The 23,454-nt window shown below is 39.8% G+C and overlaps 1 protein-coding gene across 2 annotated transcripts in view; it reads left to right on the top strand.

The window, feature by feature from the left end:
• FOCAD (focadhesin) overlaps window positions 1-23,454 on the top strand; it is a 312,065-nt gene that overhangs the window by 218,633 nt on the left and 69,978 nt on the right. Inside the window, exons 22-26 of one of the 2 annotated variants that reach the window (XM_025433196.3) lie at window positions 2,756-2,848; window positions 10,562-10,650; window positions 13,777-13,821; window positions 18,568-18,676; window positions 21,503-21,622. In XM_025433196.3, the coding sequence (XP_025288981.1) occupies window positions 2,756-2,848; window positions 10,562-10,650; window positions 13,777-13,821; window positions 18,568-18,676; window positions 21,503-21,622 (456 nt within the window). The remainder of the gene's footprint in view (window positions 1-2,755; window positions 2,849-10,561; window positions 10,651-13,776; window positions 13,822-18,567; window positions 18,677-21,502; window positions 21,623-23,454) is intronic. The other variant, XM_025433197.3, reaches the window with a different exon arrangement.

A 23,454-nucleotide genomic window follows, 5' to 3' on the forward strand; every position in this document is an offset into this window, starting at 1 on the left:
GTGTAGATGAAGCAAAACTACATTTCACATCCATTAAAACTTGGTGCACAGTAGTTGAGAACGCTGTTTTGTCATCCGCCAAGTAACAAGGTCGCAAGTTCATGATTTGTAATTATTTTGTTGATTGGATTTCCTTCAAAGGCTTCTCAAAGTATAGCAAATCATACATAATTTTCGTGCTTTAAAAATGCTAATTGTATTTTTCAGCCTAGCCACATTAACCTATATGGGTGGCTCTATATTGGGTTCGAGTAGCGTTCTAAGATGTGCTTTTGTTAAAAATGGTCAAGGACATCTCTTTTGCGTGTAACACAACTGGCATGTAATGGCTATGACTGACTTCAAGCTGTTTTCTTGTTTCTCTTCAATAAAGGAAATTGCAAGAGAGTGCATTTTTGGGGAGATTTATTCACAGCTGACTCCATAGAAAAGTAAGAGTAGGTATAATCTCATAAAACATTCGGAGTTCAGGCTGGTGTGCAGGCTCTAGTGCTGTGCTGAGTCCCCACACCCACCTTCAGATGTGGTTGGAGTGGCAGTGGGGGGGATTTAACCTTCAGTTTATAACCTCCTTTCAAATAGGTTTCCGGGCATGAGTGCTTTTGTTCTTAGAAGCTCAATGTTTGATTTGCTGATTTTCCTTTACATTTTTTCCATAGTACTTTCTTTCTTTCTTTCTTTCTTTTTTTTTTTTTTTAACTCAGGTTTAAGAAGTAATTGCCACCATTGTCCTTCCCAAAACGTTCAGTGCTCTCTTGCCAATTTGCTGAGACGGTGATTATTCTCAATAGTACACGGATGTCCGTGGATTATTTGGCAGGAAAATAATGAAATATTTTGAGGTTGTGAAGTAGGAAAAGTTTGGTTGTGGTGTCTTAGTGTTCTTTCTGTTAGATCCAGGTCTCAAAATAGGATTTTTTTTTTTTTTTTTTAAGAGAAGGAAAGAGAGAGAAGGTGAGTGGGAGGGGCAGAGGGAGAAGGAGAGAGAATCTTTTTTTGTTTGTTTGCAAAGCGATAGAAGTTTATTAAGCAGAGACGCGAAGAAAGCTCTCTGAAGTGAGGGGTCCCGACAGGGTTGCCCGAGAGAGAGAGAATCTTAAGGAGGCTCCATGCCCAGCACAGATCCTGACGCGGGGCTCGATCTCACGACCCTGAGATGATGACCTGGGCTAAAATCAAGAATCAGATGCCTAACTGACTAAGCCACCCAGGTGCTCTAAAATAGGACTTGATAGTTCATGTATTTCATGAAATGGAAATGGAATTGATAGGAAAATGCTTCACATTTTGGAAACAGCAGGGCCAAGGACTGCTTCGTGCCTTTCCCGCTGGAAATGTGGCTTTGGTTGTAGTCTACTTCCTGGTTAATGAGAGAAGAGGCAGGAATTGGTGGGCCTGTCCCTTCAAGGATTTTTGTTGACATATTGACAAGGCTCCCTCTACCCTCCTCAATACGGCAGAAAAAGAAGACACTTGTCCATAACAACTTTTTAAAGTTCGTTTCACACTGTATCTTTTTCAGACTGTCTGAATATCGTTTTGTTTTTTTTTAAACAGTGGTGGGATGAGGAGTGATAGGTAACAGACAGAATTAATTTACTTTATTTTTTCATTCCATTAGATTCCTCCTAGTTTTGTCTGATAATCTATTTGTGCTCCTTTATGACTGTCCCAATAATAGAAAGCTCTCTGAAGACACACACTGATTGATAATCCTCATAACCTTTCATAGTACCTAATGTATAGTGGCCTGCATGAGGAGTAGGATTCCAGAAAATTCCAGAGGCCCTAGGAGCCAGCTATATTCAGAGAAGCTGTGCTCTTTCCTATCACAAAGCCCTTGAGAAAATTAATTCCTACAGTACAGTAAGATCTTCTTACACACTCTAGTTATCATGATTCTGGGGTAATTATGTAGAAATTTGTCTTTTAGACTGTTTGTTGTTGTTTCTTTGCGTGTAGGACCCAGACTAAAATTTTAGTTGTTTGGGTTTAGATGAGATGAGTTACAGGAAATGTGAAATGTGATGCACCATGACTGTTTTTCTTGAGCGATCTTTCTTTAACAGAAGCAGACCTTGGGAAGATTTGTTGCAAGATAGCCTCCTACTAATAGGTAGAAACAGAAATGACTATGAAAACCAGATGTTTTGTCTGGGCCTCTCGTCAGAAACAGGGCTTCAGTGTTGGCATGTATCATTTTTCTCTTGTTTACCCACACTGATTAAAGGGCATTTATCTAGTGGTGTGCACGATTGCTCTGTGCAGTACTCATTTGCATCTCTTGCCCTCATGGTTTCTACACAACATGATATTTCTGTTGGCAATTTAAGTTTATTACTTCAGAAATTGTCATATTGGAAATCCAGGATGTGAGCAATATTTATTTTTATTTAAAATTACTAGGGGGATTTGTTAGACAATACCTAGTTTCCTGACATTGGCAAGAGGCTTCACAGAGTTGCCCCCTAATTTTCAGGGACACATTTGTATTACACATACATCTTAACTTGTTATTATTGTAGAATTCTATTTGCTTTAATTTAGAAAATCTCAGGCTTATTTTATTTTGTCTTTACACGAGTTTAAGCTCTTCTCCTTTGAAAATAGCCAAAAGGTCTTATTTGTGGTTCTGGACCTAGACGGATTTGGTTTGTTTTAGAATCTAAATCATGTAAATGAAGGGAAGGAAAGAATTTTATTCTGTTTTAATACCACACAGTCTAACTTACGTTGTGGTATGTTTTCCCCACAGGTTCACATCCAGCCTTCCGAGTGGCACCGTGCAATTTTCCTGCCACAGGCCTGGCTTGCATATATGAGTCGAGCTTATCATGCCATTTTACAGGTAACAAAACCGTAGGATCGTTTGCTGTAGGGGAGTGTCTCCTTTGTATCTCACATTTTATGGCAAATATGTATTAGCATTTAGGAAAATAACACTGTCAATACTGCAGTGCTTCATTTTGCTCATGAAAGAATGTGAGTTACATACACAATGGCACTTAAATTTTAAATATCAATATCCTCTCTCTGTGGTCCATCCAGAGCTCTCTCTTGGGTGCTCCTCTTCTCCATTCCTGCTGCTTTCTAAGATCTCCTAGATGTCTCACATGTCCCCTGTGGCGATCCCACAGCCCCTTGACGTGAGCATGTCCCAGCCTGAGCTCACCCTGTGCCCTTGCACCTGTGCCTCTTCAAGCTGGACTTGTTGACAGCTATAGGCTTATCTCTCAATCCTTCTCCTGTATTTTATGTTTCAGTCTTGCTAAATTTCTTGGTTTCCTAAAGTCAGCACGTCTTCCCTAACCTACTGACTTTTACACACCATTCCTTCCTACAGGCACTGCCATTTTCTCCTTTGCCCACCTAATTTCTGCTTGTTCTTTAGAGGATTTTATCTGGGAATGCACTTGTGTGCCCCCCCCCCCAAAAAAACTGAATGATATGCCCCTCTTTTGTGCTTTCTTAGAATCCTTGCTTTCCCTCCCCCCTTTTAAAATATTTTATTTTATTTTTCTTTAGTCATCTCTACACCCAACATGAGCCTGGAACTCACAACCCCAAGATCATGAGTCATGCCCTCTACTGACTGAGTCAGTCAGGCATCCCCTCTTCTCTTTTGGAAGCCCTTATCACCTTAGGTATTTGTCAGGGGCCCTTTGGTTGTCTCTGCCCCTAAAAGCTAGGAGCAATGTTTTCTTCCCTATTGTCTCTCTGGCATGGTGTCTAAAATATAATAGGTGCTCATTAAATAAATGAACTATACTCAATTTGACTTCATCTAAGCCAATAATATTAAGAGTTGTAGTTGGTGAATTTTGAAATTCGAAATTTGGGTTCAGTGGGAAAATACAGTTAACAATGTCAGGAAATGACTCACCAACCCTTTCCCTAGCTTAAAATTCATTTTTTTTTTTTCAAGATTTTATTTACTCATGAGAGACACAGAGACAGATACATAGGCAGAGGGAGAAGCAGGCTCCCGGTAGAGAGCCTGATGTGGGACTTGATACCAGTACCCTAGGATCATGACCTGAACCAAAGGCAGATGCTCAACCACTGAGCCACCCAGGTGTCCCTTAAAATTCATTTTTAAGAATGATAGAAAAAAACCTGATGGTACTTAAGTAATTTATGGCCCATAATAGGATTTTCATGGAGTCTCAGGAAGTATGATGTTAGGATTGAAGGTAACAGCTGTTAAAAGATGGAGCAGAGAGGAGATGGGAGAGGTCATGAATGACCACGCATCTTAACATTGGTGTTCTTGTCTTCAGTGAAAACTTTGCTGCAGTGATGCCTGGGTGGCTCAGTTGGCTAAACATCTGCCTTTGTCTCAGGTCATAATCCCGGGGTCCTGGGATTGAGTCCTGCATTGGGTTGTCTGCTCAGCAAAGGGCCTGCTTCTCTATCACCCTCCCCTCTGCCTGCTGCTCTGCCAATTGTGTGTGCTCTGTCTCCCTCTGTGCCAAATAAATAAATAAATAAATAAATAAATAAATAAATAAATTCATTCTTTAAAAAAAAAAAACAACTTTGCTGCATCACGTTTCATTGAGTCTAGGATTTGTAAAGCTAGTGATGCATCTTCAGTGGTTCTGATTCGTTGGAACTAAGGATGGGACCTGGAGCTTCCATAATTACCAAGCTGTCAGGTCATTTTAACATACTTAGTCTGTCAACCACACAACAGTGCTTTAGGTGGTTCCCCAAATCATGCTGGAATTCACATTTTAAAGATGTTCTTTTAGAGCCATTGTTCCTCTTGGCTCAGCGGTCACATGTTTTTGTTCCAGGTGGCATCTGGGCGCTCCATTTTGAACAGGTGCATGAGTGAAGGAATGTATATTACTCGTCTGCACCCTTAACCAATTATAGTTTTTCTTAGAGAAGAGTGAGATTGAAAGTCAGAGCATGCACTTTTTCTCACCTCTGTATTCTTCTGTATGATTTTGCAGGGCTTTCCTTCACCAATCATTACAGACCACCTTTTACTGTCTGGGCCCTCGGCCAGGTGTGTGGGGTACGAAGAATAGAGCATTCCTTCCTCTGTGAGCTCCTGGTTCTGTGTGGGAGACTGACACATGTCCACCAGCAATTTTAGTTCAACATCTTTGAGGCTTTAATAGAGGATGTACAAAGTACTATGGGTGCCTAGAGAAAGAAGGCAAGAATAACTCCTCCTCCTGCAGCATGAACTGAGAATTTTATTTAGCTCATAGCATAAGGAAGGCTAAATCGAACAGGATTACGGTATAACTCATGCAGATGACTTGGCAATTGATTGAAAGAAAAAAAAAGCCCTCCACAATTTTTTTTTTAAGATTTTATTTATTTATTCATGACAGACACAGAGAGACAGGCAGAGAGAGGCAGAGACACAGGCAGAGGGAGAAGCAGGCTACCATGCAAGGAGCCCGATGTGGAACTGGAGCCCAATGTGGGACTCAATCCCAGGACTCCAGGATCACGCCCCAGGCCAAAGGCAGGCGCTCAATCGCTGAGCCACCCAAGCGTCCCACCACAGTTATTTTTTATAATAAGAGCTACCATTTATTGAATAACTAGTGTGTGTCCAATGCTTAACATATATTATTTCAATGAATCTTTCCAGAAACCCTTTGAAGTGAATGTTGTTAATCCCATGTATATTGGGTTTATAAATGGGAAAGCAAAGCAATGGTGCAAAACCCAACAGTCACCACTGCTGGGCTCCTGAGAAGGAAATGGAACCTCACCTGGATTTGTCTGTCTCCAGAGCCTCAGCCTTTTCCACTGTGGCATGCACTTTCCCTGGCACTGTCAGTACTTGTAATGGCAAATAATGCAAATTGTTTTACTTTTTTAAAGGATAGATCTATTTATGAATAGCTAGCTGAGTATTTTTAGTAATGCAGGTCAATTATTCTGCCTTTGTACTGTCATAGGTGAAAGCATGCCTCTTTGCTTATTTATCATTGAAAATCCTTTTTAGTTTGGATTTCTCAGAAATCCAGTTCTATTGAGAATTGGTGACAATGGAAATGAAACTCAAAGTATAGACAATAAGATTTTCAGGGGATGCCTGGGTGGCTCTGTGTTTGAGTGTCTGCCTTCAGCTCAGGGCGTGATCCCAGGGTCCTGGGATCAAGTCCCACATTAGGCTCACCAGCAGGGAGTCTGCTTCTCCCTCTTCCTATGTCTCTGCCTTTCTCTCTCTCAGTGTCTCTCATGAATAAATAAATAATATCTTTTAAAAAAAAGAGAGAGAGAAGATTTTTCAGTATTATTTAAAAGTGCAGGAAAGCTTTTTAGGTAATCACTGTTATTTGAGAGCACACTGATGCATTTTAATTGTTTGAGTTTTTTAAATGAGCCCACACACTTAAATGGAATTTATGGTATCTTAGAAGAATTAGAGCAACTGCCAGACTCCTTGTCTATATCAAGAATTTCTGTCCCGGAGGATCCTTCTTCTGTGCAAGAGTTGCAGTTACTTCCATCTGGTGCTAGACATATTTTGTAGCATTAAACCAGAGGATCATTTAGAGGAGGCATGTTTTATTCAGTTAAGCCTAGGGGACATGTTGAAAGATATATTCTATGTTATTTCCTGGAGTTTGATTATGATGTAAGTTTGAGATCTGAACAGGACAAGTGGCTTAGCTTGGGCATCTGCTTCCAGCCTCATCTAATTTTTCCACAAGGACGTTAGAATTTGAATTTTAAGTGTATCAATGTGGTTGACATGGGGAGGTATTTGGCTTTCTTCCCATTAAGATGGAAAATGCAGATAGATAAAGATGATTGACAGTTCAGAGTCTATTTTGGTAAGAAAGCCTCTACAGCCTTTTTACCTTGATGCTTGTGTGGGATGCTGAGCTGGTTAAGGTCTCCTGCCTTTGTGTAAAGGGCTCTTGTGAATGTGACCTCAATCCAGAGAGAGGAATTATAAAACAGTTTGACTGAAGACATTTGCTTCCTGAGTTGGTCCGTTAGCCATAAAATAACCTGAAATAAAAACCAGGGTCAGGGAATAGTGACCCTGGTAGATTTCTCTCTGACCGCTTGTAAGAGTTGTTGGTTTGTTTTTAATGTCTACACATTTGGAGCTAGGTGAGATTGCTCACTATAATCAGCAAGCTCTTGGTTATATAGACTAAAGGTTTCAAAAAAGCAAGAAGGATAGATAAGTAATTGGAATCTACAGGCAATCCAAAAATTTCAATTTAGGTGATCATTTCAGCCTTTCCCCTCATAGTGAGTACTTTCCCTCCCCTTTGACCACAGAAGCAGAGGTGACAGGTGAGTGCCATTATGACCAACACACAGAGACTCAGGGGCAAAGTGGATATGAATAAATAGCCTCACATGGGCTGGGTGGAAAGGGTGAGAGAGACATTCCAGAAGAGAGGATCAAGAAGAGCAAAGGAAAAAGAAGGAAGAAATTGACTAAGTTACGTTGATGGTTGTACTGGGTTGTGGCTATAAGAGAGATTAGAAAAGTAGTCCTTCTCCTTAGGCTTCTTGGATACTAAGCTCCTTTGGTTTTTGTTTGTTTGTTTGTTTCTAAGCAGATTTTGAACTTTTTCATTTCCTACTGTTTATCCTTTTTGGAAAAGCATTCTGGCAAGTCCATGTCCCTACAAGTAAAGAGGCCCAATTTAGGAAGCATAACAAACAGGGATAGGCAGTAAATATTATTTTCTATTTCGCGTATCCCCCTAGGAGGTCAGTATCAGTATTAAGCATTAATATTCATGTCTTGCCAGTTTGTTCGCCTCTGATTCCTTGCTCCAGGAGACAAGTGGGAGAAATGAAAGGGCCAGGATTCTATCTTTGAGAACAGGGGAGATGGGGATGGATATGGTTGAAGTAAATAGAAATATGAAGGATGCGATTAGGAAATCCATCAAATCTCAAGAGTGTCTGGGCTGGTCAGCCCCAAGGCACTGTGGCTGGAAGTTGCATGAAGTGCAAGGACCCCTCAGACTGATTGAACTGTTTCAGCCATCAGTGAGCCCACAGGCTGGTGGTAACTGAGAGCTTGTATATATTCACAAGAGATCATTTGATAAGAAGATGATAAAGGGAGGTGTTTTTTTGTTGTTGTTATTATTAACAATAAACTTGGTATGGTAGCTTTTTTTTTTTAAGATTTTATTTATTTATTCATGAAAGACAGACACAGAGAGAGAGAGAGGCAAAGACACAGGCAGAGAGAGAAGCAGGCTCCATGCAGGGAGCCCAATGTGGGACTCAATCCCGGGACTCCAGGATCAAGCCCTGGGTGCTGAACCACTGAGCCACCCAGGGATTCCCGGTAGCTCCTATTTGTTATCAGCCACCATACTAAATAGACATGTTTCCACATATTTTGACATGATGCCCTAATGCCATGAGATAGTTGTTAGCTACATTTTTATGAATGAGGAAATTGAAGTTTGGAGAGATGAAGTAACTTGTCCAAACTTACATGGCAAGTAAGTGAAAATGGCCTTTGGTCAAGGCACTCTTATTCCAGAGCCCATATCCTTAACTCCGCAAGCTGTATTGCTTTCTTCTCTAGAGCATATATGGAGATATACTTTTCTTCTATGGAACATACCTTAGGACTCTGTTTTCCATTTTATTATTATTTTTTTTTATCTTTTATTTTAATTTTTTTTAAAGATTTCATTTATTTATTCATGAGAGACAGAGAGAGAGAGAGAGAGAGGCAGAGACACAGGCAGAGGAAGAAGCAGGCTCCATGCAGGGAGCCTGATGTGGGACTAGATCCCAGGTCTCTAGGACCAGGTCCTGGGCTGAACACAGCACTAAACCACTGAGCTACCCGGGCTGCTCTATTATTTTTTTTTTTTTAAAGATTTTAATCATTTATTCATGAGAAACAGAGAGAGAGAGGCAGAGACATAGGCAAAGGGAGAAGCAGGCTCCATGCAGGGAGCCAGACGTGGGACTCGATCCTAGGACTCCAGGATCACTTCTTGGGCCAAAGACAGGCACCCAACCGCTGAGCTACCCTGGCATCCCTATTTTATTATTATTTTTAAAGGAAGCTGTACACCCAACATGGGGCTTGAACTTACAACCCTGAGAGAGAACGCATGCTCTACTGACTGAGCCAACCAGGTGCCCCCATACCTTAGAACTCAAAAGACAACCAAAAGAAAAATGGACACACGGGGGCACTTAGGTGGCACAGTTGGTGGAACGTCCAATTCTTGGTGTCACCTCAGGTTGTGATCTCAAGGTCATGGTATCAAGCTCTGTGTCAGGCTCTGTGCTCAGAATGGAGTATGCTTGAGTTTCTCTCTCCCTTCCCATCTGCTCCTCCCCTTGGCTCTCTTTCTCTTTCTCAAATAAATTAATCTTTAAAAAGAAAAAATGGACACAATAGGAAATCTAAAAGTCAATAGACATTTGAAAACATTTTCAATCTCATTGATAAACAGTGAAATGAAAGTTAAAACCATAATGAACACTGTTTTGCCCTTGCCAGAATAATAAAAATTCAAAGCCTGACAACTCCCAATGATGGTAAGAATGTGGAATAGTTAGAACTTTTATTCTCACTGCTAGTGAGAACATAAGCGGCACAGCCATTTCTGAAAATGGTGTGGTATCACTCAGTAATGTAATACACGAGTAAGTTCTCATCCAATTTAGAGCTCATCAATAAACCAGTATTTTAAGTACATTTAAATAATGTAATTGGTGCTATACTAGAGGGGAAAGGAGCTGATCAAAATAATCCTGAGTGTAAAAAAAGGGAAGATAATAAATTTCTGAAGGTCTTGGTGGTCTTAAAGGGGTGATAGTAGCCATATCTTTATTGTGGGTAGAAGTTGAAAATTATGATGTCAACTTTTTTTTGGTAAGGTTTTACTTATTTATGAGAGACACACAGAGGCAGAGACATAGGTAGAGGGTGAAGCAGGCTCCCTGTGGGGAGCCCAATGTGGGACTCGATCTCAGAACCCCAGGATCACACCCTGAGCCAAAGGCAGATGCTCAACCACTGAACCACTCAGGCATCCCTGGTACCAACTTTTATAAATTCAAGAAATAAAAATGTAATATGCAGATGTTTGAGAATGACTTTGGTTATATATTACCCAAATCTTAAGTGTTACATGATTATCCTCATTTTCTACCATTCTGTTTTAGTCCTGGTGTCCAGAACCCAATTTTTGGTATAGTGTCAGTTAAAATTGTCAGCTGCCAATAGAAGCAGATGATTATGATAAAGGAGGATTTTTTTTTTTTAATGGGACCCACATTAGCGGGATTCAAATCTGGTGTTAATCAGTATCCCAAAATGAAATGCTCTGCCCTAAATTTTCCAAATCTCCAAGCTGCCCCAGGATAAACTTCTTGGTGAGTGTTGAAATACCTGATTGGTGATGGGATTCTCTCTCTTCACACATTCTTTTTTATAATAATCTAGCATTTTATTAGGAACACTGAAGACCAATGAGGGAAGGCTCTATCTGTTATCAGTGTTTTACAGGGAAATTTTAAGGCCGTTCCGACAATAGGGTTTGCAGGCTGATATATGCTTTGTGTCCTGCAGGGCAGGATGGGAGAGCTGGACTTGCAACTGAAACATGGGAAAGAAGGACCTGAAGAGGTGCAGTACAAAAAAGGCACAGCCTGGCTCTGGTAAGGCCTCTCTGCTACTCCTTGCTCATCTTGGGAAATGAATGATGAGGGAGGGAGGGGCCACATTAAAGGCTTACGCAGGGAATTTTAACTTTCATACCCGCCTGAAGGTGAAGAGACTGAGTTCCAATAGGTGGATTTTCCAGATCTGACAAGTAGAGCTTTATTCATCAGTTTTAGTTAGTTTTACACTTGTTTTCTAAACCAGCTCGAAAATGGTTTGCTTTTCTCATTTTCCCCCATATCTGATTATTTTATATGCTTTCAACTGAAAAATTCTGTTTTTCCCACTCCATTCATTGCCTTCGTAACAGTTCACATTAGTCAAGGAATACCTTTCCATTCCTGTGCTCCTCCAGTCTCCCCAAGACATCTTCATTATTAGGAGCAACTGTACCACGACAGGGCTTTAATTTCTTTGGCAGACATCCCCTAGTGAATTCCCTTATATTAGCTAGAAATGTGTAAGTGCTGGCACATTAAAAGCAATTTAAATTGTTACATGGGTTAGGAAGACTACCTTGTCAGATTAATGTGGCAGCAACCTAAATCTAGGTAGAATGGCCAAGAATCTAAATTGCTTTACCTGCAGTCACAGGTTTCTTTAATCTAAAAATCTATTCAATGCTTACTTGAGTTTAGGTTTTTATTTACTGATAATTGACATATGTAGAAAACAGAAGCTTTGTGTGCATGTGTTTAAGTAATTCTAAGTTACATTTTCTAGATTAACTTTAAAAATAGCAGCACAATTTAAAACATTAGGACGTTGAATTTAAGATTAGTGGTTAAGAATTTGGATTTCGCATCCTCTCTGTGATTATCTTTAACATACAGCTTGAGTTTCATCTTCTAAAAATGATGATTTGGTGGGGGTTGTATATTGGGTATATTCTCCAAAATATATAGAGATGGAATGAAGAATGTGACAAAGATGGGCATTGAAGATAACTCCAAGATTTTGACTGTGAATAACTAAAAGTATGGACTTCCCATTTCCTAAGATGGGGAAGACAATAGAAAAGCAGATCTGTTGGGGGTAGGAATCAGGTTTAGGTCTTAAGAATTAGACCTCCCATTTGGAGATTTCTGGTAGGTCATTGATGATAAAAGTCTAGAGCTTGGGGATGAGATCAGAGCTGAAAATATAAATTTGTGTATTATCAATATTTAAAATCATGATGCTGGCTAAGATCACCTAGAGATTGAGTAAGATAGAGAAAAGGTCAGAGGGCAGAGCCCCAGGGCAGTTAACATTTAGACATGGGGAAAATGAAGAGGGAACCAGGAAGGCACAGGGAAAAGTAGTGATCAGTGATGTGGGAAGAAAACGAAGAGATAATGGAATCTTAAACACTGAGGGAAGAAAGTGTTTCGAGAAAGGAGAAACTGATTGTGTCAGAGGTTGCTATGAGTCTGTAAAAGGTGGAGATGGAGAACTGAGAAAGCCTCTGCCTCTTCAGAGTCCTTGGTGGTCATGACAGGAGCTGTTTTGATGGAGCTGTGGGGACAAAAGTCAGATTATAGAAGGGTCTAGAAAGAGAGGAAGGAGGAGAAATATTTGGAATCAATTCTGATGAATGAGAAGCAACGAAATGGGGCAATCACTGGAGAGTTTTTTCTTCTATGAAGATGGTGGATTATATGATGTGTTCGCCTGCTAAGGAGACTTCTATGTGTAGAGAAGGAGCAATTGGTGGTACAACAGCCAGAAGCAGGTGGTTAAGGAGGTGGAAACTAGTCCACACATAGAAGGTTTGTCCCTGCCGTAGGCAGGTCATCATTTTTCAATATTCCACGTTGACCAGTAAAAAAAAAAAAAAAGCAAAAACACAAAACCGCATTGAATGCACTGTACTCCATTTAGGAAGACTGAGATAGGAGAATATATTGGAGAGAAATTTATTGTCAAATAGTATTATAGAATGCAAGTTTAAGGTCTGTAGGAGAAGTTTGCAACTATTTGAAAAACTTGGCTCTTAACATCGAGTCATTCTCAGAGAGCACTGAATAGCTAAGATTTTAAAAATATTTCCCATGAAAATAATGGAGCTATAACATATTTGCAAAAATTTTATATTTATAAAAATTTTGAACTTATGAAACTCAAAGTATATAGTGAAAGTATCTATGATTGCTTCTTCAGAGCATAAATATGGCAGTCAATGGTTGTTCTTCATCTCAAGGCTTTTATGTTGAAAAGAAATTTTATCTGGTAAATATTTGAATTGAGTGTGCTATCTTCAAATCCACAAGTGTAGTTGTTTTTCTTCAGCTCCAGAGTGATTTTATAACCATTTAAAATTTTATTTTCTATACATACGTAGTGACTATTCTATTATCTACAATTTAGAAATAGTAAATTGCTATTTTACTGAGCTCTTCTGCAAAAAAAAGAGAGAATGTCTTAGTCAGTTTGGGCTGCTATTACTAAAATACCATAGACTGGATGCATGGCTTAAACAACAGAAAATTTATTTCTCACGGTTCTCGAGGCTAGGAAATGAAGATCAAAGTGCCAGGAGATCTTGTGCCGGTGAAGGCCTGCTTCCTGGTTCTCGAGAGGCTGCCTTCTCCTTGTATCTTCACATGTTTGAAAGCAGAGAGAGAAAACAAGCATTCTGTGACCCTTCTTACAAGGGAACTGATCCCATTGATCAGGGCTCCACCCTCATGACCCCCCAGAGGCCTCACCTCCATACACTCTACATGGGGAGATAAGCTTTTATTTTTACTTTTATTTTTTGGCGGGGGGAGATAACATTTTAACACATGACTTTGGGGGAACACCAACATTCAGCCCATAGCAGAATATAATATAAAGGACACTTGTATGGCCACCACCCAGTTTAAGAGGTGACACCATCACAGCACTGCCTGTGTGTCCCTCCTAGGTTACAGTAACCTCCTTCCCCGCCTCCAATAAGTGACCTAAGGGATAGGCAGGGGATAGTCTTTGAAGTCAAGCCCATGTTACAGTTTTTTCACCTTACTCTAAAATTCCACATAAATAGTTCTCGGATCTGGAGTCATTGCCAGAGGTTCTTATTAATTGACAGGTAAGCAAAAAGATTGGGTTCTTATTCCGACATAAACTTTTGCACTTATTTTCAATCTTTATTGCAGGGTCCGAGACATGTTGACTGAGGAGATCACCAAGGCGGTGGCAAAGTAAGATCCATTTATTATCTTACCAAATTTTTTCTTTAAACATTTTTTTCCTGGCAGGTACCTACGATTTTCTCCCTTTAAGAATTGTAAAGGACTTTTCAATTGTTTTTTAAAAATCTGTTGTTATCCTTTCTTATGTTAAGTTAGTTCTTAAGTTAATGTCTTTCTGTGAGAATACAGAGGAATCAATACAAACATGACTTCTACATCAAGAGTCATGAGGTCATGCCCTTGTTGTACACCTAACAAAGTGCCCCGTGCTTTGACTTAGATTTAAAGGATTCTCATTTAGTTTGGGGCGGAGGTGGGGGCTGTTGAGGGAAAGAGAAATCCTTGCTGATGTGAATTATGTGGGTTCTACAAATAGGTTATTAAATCTCAACTGTGAGCCAGGAAATAAATCAAAGTAGTACTTCCTTTCATTCCCTTTGTGTTACTGGGTCCAGGGTATCTAAAAGTCGAATTTTTATTTTATTTTTTATTTTTTTTATGTAAAATCGAATTTTTAAATACTAAAAACGAGCATGAATACCCATGAAAAAAGCAACTTCAATCATATCCTTATGGTTGTTTTAACAAAAATAACGAGTATTACTCCCTTGAGGCTTTTTATTTATCTTAAGCCAACTCTCAACAGAAAATTATACCCTAATGAACTTGCTTGAACAATCTCTTCAGGTTCCTTTGCTAACAAGCTGAGTAATTGTTCCTGGCAGTAAGTTACATGTCAGTTAAGGCAACTTCTCCCTTCCACCATCACCTTTAGCTGCAGCCCTTTCTGTAGGACTTCCTTTTTTCTTATCCACCAAATAACATAGGTTGACCTTTGACCTAGAGGATTTCATGTGTCCCTATTATCTAGACATATTTAATTGCAGGAACGTTTATCCCTATCGTGTCCTGCAACCTTCCGTGGCTAAATAGGTTTTGCCTTAAAAAGACAGAAAACATGATCTACCGTAGAGTTCACTTTCTGCCAGTAGTTTCTTAAGCAGGCATGTAACTGTGAAGTCTGATCACAGTACGTGCTCACTACTCAGCCTCATGTCTTCCGAATAAAGGGAGATAGAAGTGGTAATCCTCCCTTGCACTCAGTTCTGTGGGAGGCACTGGGAAATATCTGTTGACGTATCTGTTGACAAAATGAAAACTAAAGTACAGAGAGGCTTCACTAGGGACTCATTTGTCTGCTTATCCAGTTTGGTGAATTGCAGACACAGTGGGAGAGCGCTCAGCTGCATATTGGAGGGGAGGAGGTGCTGGGTGGGTGGGGGGGGGGTTGTCTTTGACCTTTACCTTTCATAGTTGATTCCATTATGTAGTATACTTAGAGCCTGTTAAAAACAGTGCTCTGACATTTGCAGCAAAAAACTTGAATGCTGAAGAATCTAGGAGCTTTGTATTAAACTACAATTTTGCCTTTCCAGTAGCTTTTGCATTTTTCATTCTAAAATTTTATTTCAACAAGTTTTTAATTTTTGGATTTGCAAAGCATCCTTTCATGATGCTAATACCTAAGAAGAATGTGTTTACATTCTCAGTGGTATGGAATAAAAATAATTCATGTTCTTGTGGTGTTAAGCCTTTTCATCAAAAATTTCAAAGTATTTTATAGACCTTATCTTATTAAAGCAATGCTGACAATAGTAGGTATGACAGCAGGTAAGGTTCAGAGGCTGAGAGATTAATGAAAAATCACTCTGCTGCCCCCTCTTTACTTTTTCTCACTGGCTTCCTCCACCCCACCACCACCTGCTGCCAGCTTAGCCTTCCCTTCCTTGGATCTTGGCTGCCACAGCCTGGTTTGGACCATTGTTCTGAGCCATAAGTTAAATGCGGGAAGTAAAACACCAGTCACAGGATTAGACTGATTTGCTCATTTAAGAGCAGTTTTAAAGCATCAAGGCCAGGGCTAAGGGAGAATCAGAACACAGATAAACCTGATGATTGATGTAAGTTTATTTTCATTGTTATTAATTAAATAGATTTGAACCCGAAGATGAAAATCCCCAAAGGACTGGGTCACTTTACTAATATGTAATGTAATACTTTGTCCCTAAGAAAGCATCATTGTAGCTCATCCTTCCCTGTGCTTTTTAATTAGGTTAATGGCATCAGTTTGTTCCAAAGGACAGTTTAATTAAAATGCTAGTGGTGTTGCCTAGATAAATACTGTACTGATGCTGACATGTTATTATGCAAATTAGTTACTACTGCCTGACTGGTAGGGGATAGTTATTTGATCAACAAGCTGATGAGTTTTTGCTGAACCGGTTGTAGATTTTCACCTGGTGGGCTCCTCCAAGAATTTGTTTCGCTAAATATATATCGAGTGTCTCATCTCCATAAGTTACTGTGCTAGACATGTCGAGTTGACCAAGAGCTAGTCACAGTACCTTTGTGAAACATATAGCTTGGCCTGAGCATGCATTGTGTGGACTGTGAAATATTTTTTTTCTATTCAAAGATTAATGTCCAAATATGTATTTAGTCTGCAAGCAAAGGTCTAATTACTAGTGGCTTTATATACACTTTTCTCCATTTTACAAGAACAATACATGTTCAAGAATGTCATGTCCAAGGACACTTCTGAAACAAAATCATTTTGGGGCTCTGTTTTGAAACTGAGGTCAAGTGTTCTTCTAGAATTTTGTGGTTACAAGAGGATTTTTGGGGACATCTTGTCTAATCTTTGTTTTAAGAGATTTGATACCAATTTCCGGTGACCATCTGAGTTTTTCTATAAAGTGATAAAAACTGGGGATCGAATTCTCAAATTACTGAGAATTTGAAACTTTAAAAAAAAAAATCTAACTTTAGGGATTTGTGGTCATTTTATAGCAGGACAGGCTTCAGGATATTCTCAGCTAAAGGAAAGAGATAATATTAGAAATAAAAGATTTATTTTGGTTTTGTTAGTGACATTATGGCTCGGGTACCTGAGAATGCCCAGACTTTGCCTTGCTCCCTGGTGTTTATTATTATCTATAGGAGTTCCCAGTGATCCTCGCTGTAAAACTCTAGCAAAACCTAGGTTGAAGGCATCTGCTTAGCCTTCAGGTCTCCCTCCTATTTTCTCCCTTCGCCCCATCCCCCAATATAAACATTGTTGTCTTATCAAATTATGGTAGGCCTCGTAGAGAAGCGAATTTAGGAGTGAACAGAATGACCAAGTGTGCAGAGCAAGCCTTTACTGAGTTTAACCACCCCAAGGTGGCAGAGCGAGAAGGCAGGGGGATTAGATGAATAGGTAGTAGGAGGCCTGTGATAATGGCAAGTCTTGAGTTCCGTTCTTATCCAGTGGAAGCAAAAATGGAAGAACATGTGTGTATATTAACCTCTTAATACCTAACTCACAGGTTTAGGCATGACTGTGGGCTGGGACTGGAGGTCCTTAGCTTGCCAGGGTAGTGGGGATGGAAGTCTCTTTACCCCACAGATCTGTTGCATTCCTGCACTGGGTTAAGCAGGAGGCATTCTAGCATGTCCACACAGATTCATGTTCAGGTCTCAAGTCTAGGTTTTTGGAAACAATCTCTGTATTTATGGGAACCCGTAATATGTATTTATGGGAACCAGGACAGAACTGAACTATCGGTTCAGTGGTTATAGGTGCTCTGTTGCCTGAGTTCTGCTACGACAGAGATGGCAAGCCAAGACTCCTATGTCAGTGTCCCACTAAAGATTTTCTTCTATAGAATCATGTTGGATTAATGGAATAATATCAAATGCTCATTTTCAAGTGGTAAGTATATTTAAGAAGGTTTGGTTTTCTTGGTACTAAATCCAGAAGTCACCTTTTTAAGATATGGTTGCTGATATTAGGAAAAAAGCACACTGTTTGGATAACGAGAGAGGGCAACTCTCAATCCAGATAGTTTAAAAATAGACCCTTTTCTTTGCATCTTATCTAGGGTCTCTAAATTCTATAACAAACTGACTTTAAGGTTGCTGGCTTTGGCATCTTGAGGGAAAGAAGGATAATAATAAGAAGGATAATAATGGTTGACAGTCAACCAGTGTGGCAGGTGGCTGGGTGGAGGATGCTGTCTGAAGTGGCTCACTCGAAGCTGCAACTGCATACCAGTGCTGTAGAAAAGCCAGAGGCCCGTTCCAATCTCCTGCCCTTACTCGCCTAACTATCCTCACTTGTGTTTTCCCAACAAATTGATACATTTATATTGGCCAAAGATGACACAGAAAGAGATCACTTAGGAAATGCCACGTCAAACAATGAAACAAAAACATGAGAAAAATGGGCAGTCCAGGTGACTCAGTGGTTTAGCACCGCCTTCAGCCCAGGGCATGATCCTGGAGACCCAGGATCGAGTCCCACATCGGGCTCCGGTCCCACATCGGGCTCCTTGCATGGAGCCTGCTTCTCCCTCTGCCTATGTCTCTGCCTCTCTCTCTCTCTCTCTCTCTGTCTTTCATGAATAAATAAATAAAATCTTAAAAAAAAATCGAGAAAAAACTTAGATATATGAGCTTAGACTTGTAGGACACACACACACACACACACACAGTCTAATGACCATACACAAATGAAGAGTGAGAAATCAGCATGAGCGTCAGAAGAAGGAAGAAAGGCTGCCAGCATCAGCGTACAAGCAGAAGTGCATGGATGAAGCCCTGTGAAGGAATGGAAGTGCTTTCTGACCTCATCTGCCTTCTCTGTAATAACGCCTTCTCTTCTCCTGGTTAATGCCCCCAAATCCTCTCCTGGAATTTTTTCTTTTTAAACAGGGAGAGCCCAGTGGTCAAGGGCAACGCACTGTTAGCCTTAAGCAGCCTCGCTGTCGTCGTATCCAAACACGAAGCCAGCCTCTCCTCAGACTCTGAGGGGGTCCCAGAGGTGAGTGGAGGGTGATTTGAACCAGCTGGGCAACTGTTTGAAAAGTAAGAAGCCTCTCTGAGCCTGGCCCTTACTTGATGAGGTTTTAAGACCTGTGCTTGGCGGCAGCACCAAGTTATGTTACTCCATGGGCCTTTACAGTGCGAGCTGGAGGGGCTCCTCAGACACTTTTCCTTGCTGCTTTTCTGTTTTGCTTTCTCCATCACAGTTAAGTGGTCATTTCCATTTGAAGGTACCAATTTTATGCAACAGGGGTTGTCTTTTTGTGATTACATCAGTGGTAACCAATCTTAGGAGGTTAACTAGGCTTACTGAAAGTGAACAATGCTGTCAAAAAATGATAAATAAGCAGTGTTTACTGACTGAAAAAAATTGTACTTTGCATTTTAATTGTAGATGTCAATGACAAAGTGCCTATTCATTTTTGCAAGGCATTTATTTCTTAATTAAACATGTGGCGAGCTGGCCAATGTTCATTTCCAATGTACTTTTTCAGATAATTCATATCTGTCAAAATAAAAAGGCATGGATTTATTCTTCTTTTAAGCCCCATTATCTAGTAGCTATCATTATCTGGAGACAATATAGCCAAGTGGTTAAAAAACATAGGCTTTGGAAGAGGAGAGTACTATATTTAAATCCCAATACTTGCACTTAGTAGCTCTGTGGTCTATTGTTGGTAACTTCCTCTTGCAAAGCCTGTTCCCCCATCTGTGAAGTGGGGATAAAGGTACTCACCAGATAGGATTCTTGTGAGGATTAAATGAATGAATGAATATATGTAGAGCACAATGGTTGGTAGATACTAAGCCCTTAGTAATAGTAACCATTATCTGACTTCTTGCTGGAAAAACCATTCTTTATTCAATGTTATTCAGTCTGTTTGTGTTCCCTCCCTGTGTCTTATGGGCCATCTGTACTCTTTTTTTCATGGTGGAGTTTTTTGGTTGCAAGCAAAGGAACCAACTCTCCTCTAAATAAGAAAGGAAGCAGAAGGATGTGGCATCTGGAAGCCCATGGAATTGAAGGCAAAGCTTAAAACTGGGTTTGGGGAAGAGCATTAGGCACAGGAAGTGACATGAGAACCATCACAGCAGACCAGCACCACTGGGATGGATCAGCTCTGGTCACATACTGTGCTTGCATCACTCAAGATTTAGAGTCCCTATGTCTCGTGCCCACACCTTGGGCAGGTTGGATGGGTAGCTTCATTGAGCCTTTAACCAAGCTTCAAATCATGGTGGAGTGAATTCTCCAAAAGGTGCCATTACCAGTAAACAAGAGAATAGAGCCTATGTGGCAAAAGCTACAAATGTATATTACAAATGTAGGGAAGGGAAAGAGGCCAAGCAATTATTGCATGAACGATAAAAGTGTAGTTACCGTATGAAAATTTAGCTTAAAACTCTGAATCTTATTTGACTTATGAGAAAGATGTTTTATATCCTTGAAAGAGCCATGGAGTACTTTAGCAGAGACAATATACTAAGTAGAATCTGCATGACCTAAAAAGTTAACATGCCTTTCTAGGATCCCTGATTTTGGGCAGTCAAGCAGGCAATCTGCACCAGTAATAATCAGGGGTCTAGCTCAGAGTTTGAGTTCCAGGCAATCCTTTTTTTTTTTTTTTTTTAATTCCCTTACCCTTTTGTTCTATACTGACTGTAACACATTCTACACAAAATATCAAGAAGCCACACAGCTCAAAGATGGGGCTCTGCTTTTATTCTTCATCATCTTGTTTTTGGTTGTTATTCAGTACAAATTCAAGATCTCATTATTTGATTAAAGTTGACGTTTTCAAACTTTGTTCAAATCTGCATATGACTAAGGGCCAAAGATCCTAGGCAGAAGGCCTTCTTTGAGTCAAGGCATTAATTCCAAGTATGCTTCACACTGTGTTGACCTTTGTCGTTTGCACTACCTGAGTGTCACGTTGTGAGTTAACGGATGCTTTTGACATCCATGGTCATGAAATATTTTAAAAACCAAGCTCTCTTTTTAGTGAGTTGGGTTTTGTTGTTGTTGTTGTTTTGTTTTGTTTTGTTTTTGCATTCTCTTTCCTCCTCTTTTCCCAACTGAAGATCATTTGTGCTTTCATACCTAATTAGCTAGGCAAAATGTTGTGATGATTCACAATGATAAATATCTGGTGATAGTAAGCAGAAATGTTAAAGATGGTATGAAAATTTTGTAGACTGCTTTATTGCCTCCTTTGTGAAATAGCAAGTCATAGAAATGAGACATTTTGAGTTTCTTTCCCTGCACATCTCTCCCTTTAACCCCTACATCACCCTCGCTAAACACAGGCAGGCACCAGATTGCTCTCGGACGCAGTCTGTTTTGCAACCACCTGCCCTCTCACCTCTGCTTGTCTTGTATAAAAGGTAAATCCTTATCCCTTTTGGGGCACAGGTTGAGGATGTGTATTCGTCAAGTACCTATCTGCCTCCTAAAATCCTGGTGGGTGAATGTTACTTTTTGATAATAGTACTTTATTCTTTAATATAGAAAGGGGTTGTACCCTGGACCTAGAAATAATGTTTAGGTTTTCTTTTCTTTTTTTCCATTATCATTTCATGTTTCTCTTCTTTTTTCTATAATTAATTAATTAATTTGTGAGAGGGTGAGAGAAAGCAAGCAGGGGGAGGGGCAGAGAGGGAGGAAAAGAGAATCCTCAAACAAACTCTTTGCTGAGTGCTGAGCCCCACAACATGGGGCTTGATCCCAGGACCCTGAGATCATGACCTGAGCCAAATTCAAGAGTTGGATGCTTCACCTACTGAGCCACCCAGGTGCCCCTCACTTCATGTTTTTTTCCACCAGCAGGTTCAGCCTAATTTCCTTTCGATGAAGGAGTGGGTTTCCATGGTGTCTGATACTCTCCTGATCATTGTGGATAGCCATTACCAACCCAGAGGACAACTTTTCTCCTCATTTTATTATGTAAGTCTGAGAAATAAAATTTTAAAAATGATCAGAAAAGTCAAGCGTTGATGCTGCTCATATTAGTTGCTAACATGAAAGCCGTACCATAGTGTATGGTTATTCTCAGTCATAGCTTTATGTTAGAATCACCTGGGGAAATTTAGGGTGTATGTGTGCGCATACACGTGTGTGGGGAATGTGTATAAAATCTCTCTATATATAGAAAAAATAAATACCTGTAAGTCTTTCCTTTGCTTTAATTGTTTAGTGATGGGCCTTGGGCATCATCAGTATTTTCGAAGGTTTCTAGATGATTCCCATGTGTAGTCAGAGTCAAGAGTTACAGTTGTAGTGAAATAAGCATTGGTTAAAGACTAGGGTCCCTGAGTTTCTAGTCATAGTTTTTTTAAATTCCAGGATATGTGAATAGTGGGCAGTTTACTTAATCTCTTTGGACCTTTGTTTCCTTATGTGTAACGTGGGCAATTGAACAATATTATCTTTAAGCTGTTGTAGCCTCAGCTCCATTCCTACTGGTTTTGTGACTGATGACCTGATACTTTACCCATCATTTGATTTTCCTTATCTGTACAATGAAGGTAAAAATGAATGCTTTACCAACTTTAGAAAAGATTTGCGAGGATCACATTATATAACTTCTGGGAAAATGTTTTGCAAACTGTGAAATGCTCTATACATACAAAGAAATGTTGTTGGTCATAAAAAAGCACCTGTCGCTTAGCCTTTTTCTTTCTGTTAATATCCTAAGATTAGAGACAAACGGAAAATACACCTTTTTGTTTATGTTTTACTTCCCCTTCCTTTGGCTGTAGTCCATGCTTTCTTTCCATATCTGCATGGAATTATTTTGGTTCTTCCTTATCACTCTCCCCTGCTTAGGGAATTATAGTGATCATGGGACAATCAGCTGAGTGGTGGAGGATTATAGTCAACGTGAATAAAAATATAGCACAGGTCGTGAACTGTTGCTAAGATCATGAATTAAGCCTGAAACAACATTGCTTTAGGTCTTCCCTGTACAGCGCTCTTGGGCCTTAGGGTCCGGAGCTAGGATTTTTAACTATACTCGGAGACAAAAAAAAATAGCATGTGGATAATATAGAATTAAATTGGAAGTCAGATTTTACGCAAAGAAGTAATTGCATCATGATAATTTGTTTTCTATCAGAAGTGTTTTTACTCCTTTATTCTAGTTTATGTAGAGGCCTTTGCAATAGCTATCTGGTTCAGATATTCACCAGGACAGGATATTCTATGAGATTTCTAATAATGCTGCTTAGTTCTTGCAAACCAATAAAAATAATCTACTTAGTAGCCAGCTCAGGGTTGCCTCTTACCTTTGTGATTTTTGCATTCTTATACTTCTTCAAGGCCCTGATTCAAAAGCCACTTTCTTTACTTCTAGTGTTCTAGCAGCTGAGTCATTTTGAACAGTATTGTCATTACAATGATGCTATGTTAACTTAAAGAATACCTTAGCACATGTTTGATTTTTATCCTTGAAGTACTAAAGCTTAGAGAGTAAATGGGTACAGGATTAAAAACACTTTTTAATGTGCTTTGACTGCAAGGGACAGCATGGCCTTTATGATGTGTCTGAAAATTTGAAGTGGATAATAGTGCAGAATGATGAACGGGCTTTCTTCCCCACTTGAGACATATTTATAAATGTATATAATGTCTGTTGGAGCTCCCTAACATGGGATTCTTGTAGAAGCTGTTCATATTCAGCTGCCCTGCCATTTTATTAGGGCTGTTATTCATTTCTTTTCCCATAATTACATATAGGAAGGCGCATATAGAGTTCTCCATTTCGTTTTGAGTAGCTG

This window comes from Canis lupus, chromosome 11, assembly GCF_003254725.2.
Source record: "Canis lupus dingo isolate Sandy chromosome 11, ASM325472v2, whole genome shotgun sequence".
NCBI classification, from domain to species: Eukaryota; Metazoa; Chordata; class Mammalia; order Carnivora; family Canidae; genus Canis; species Canis lupus.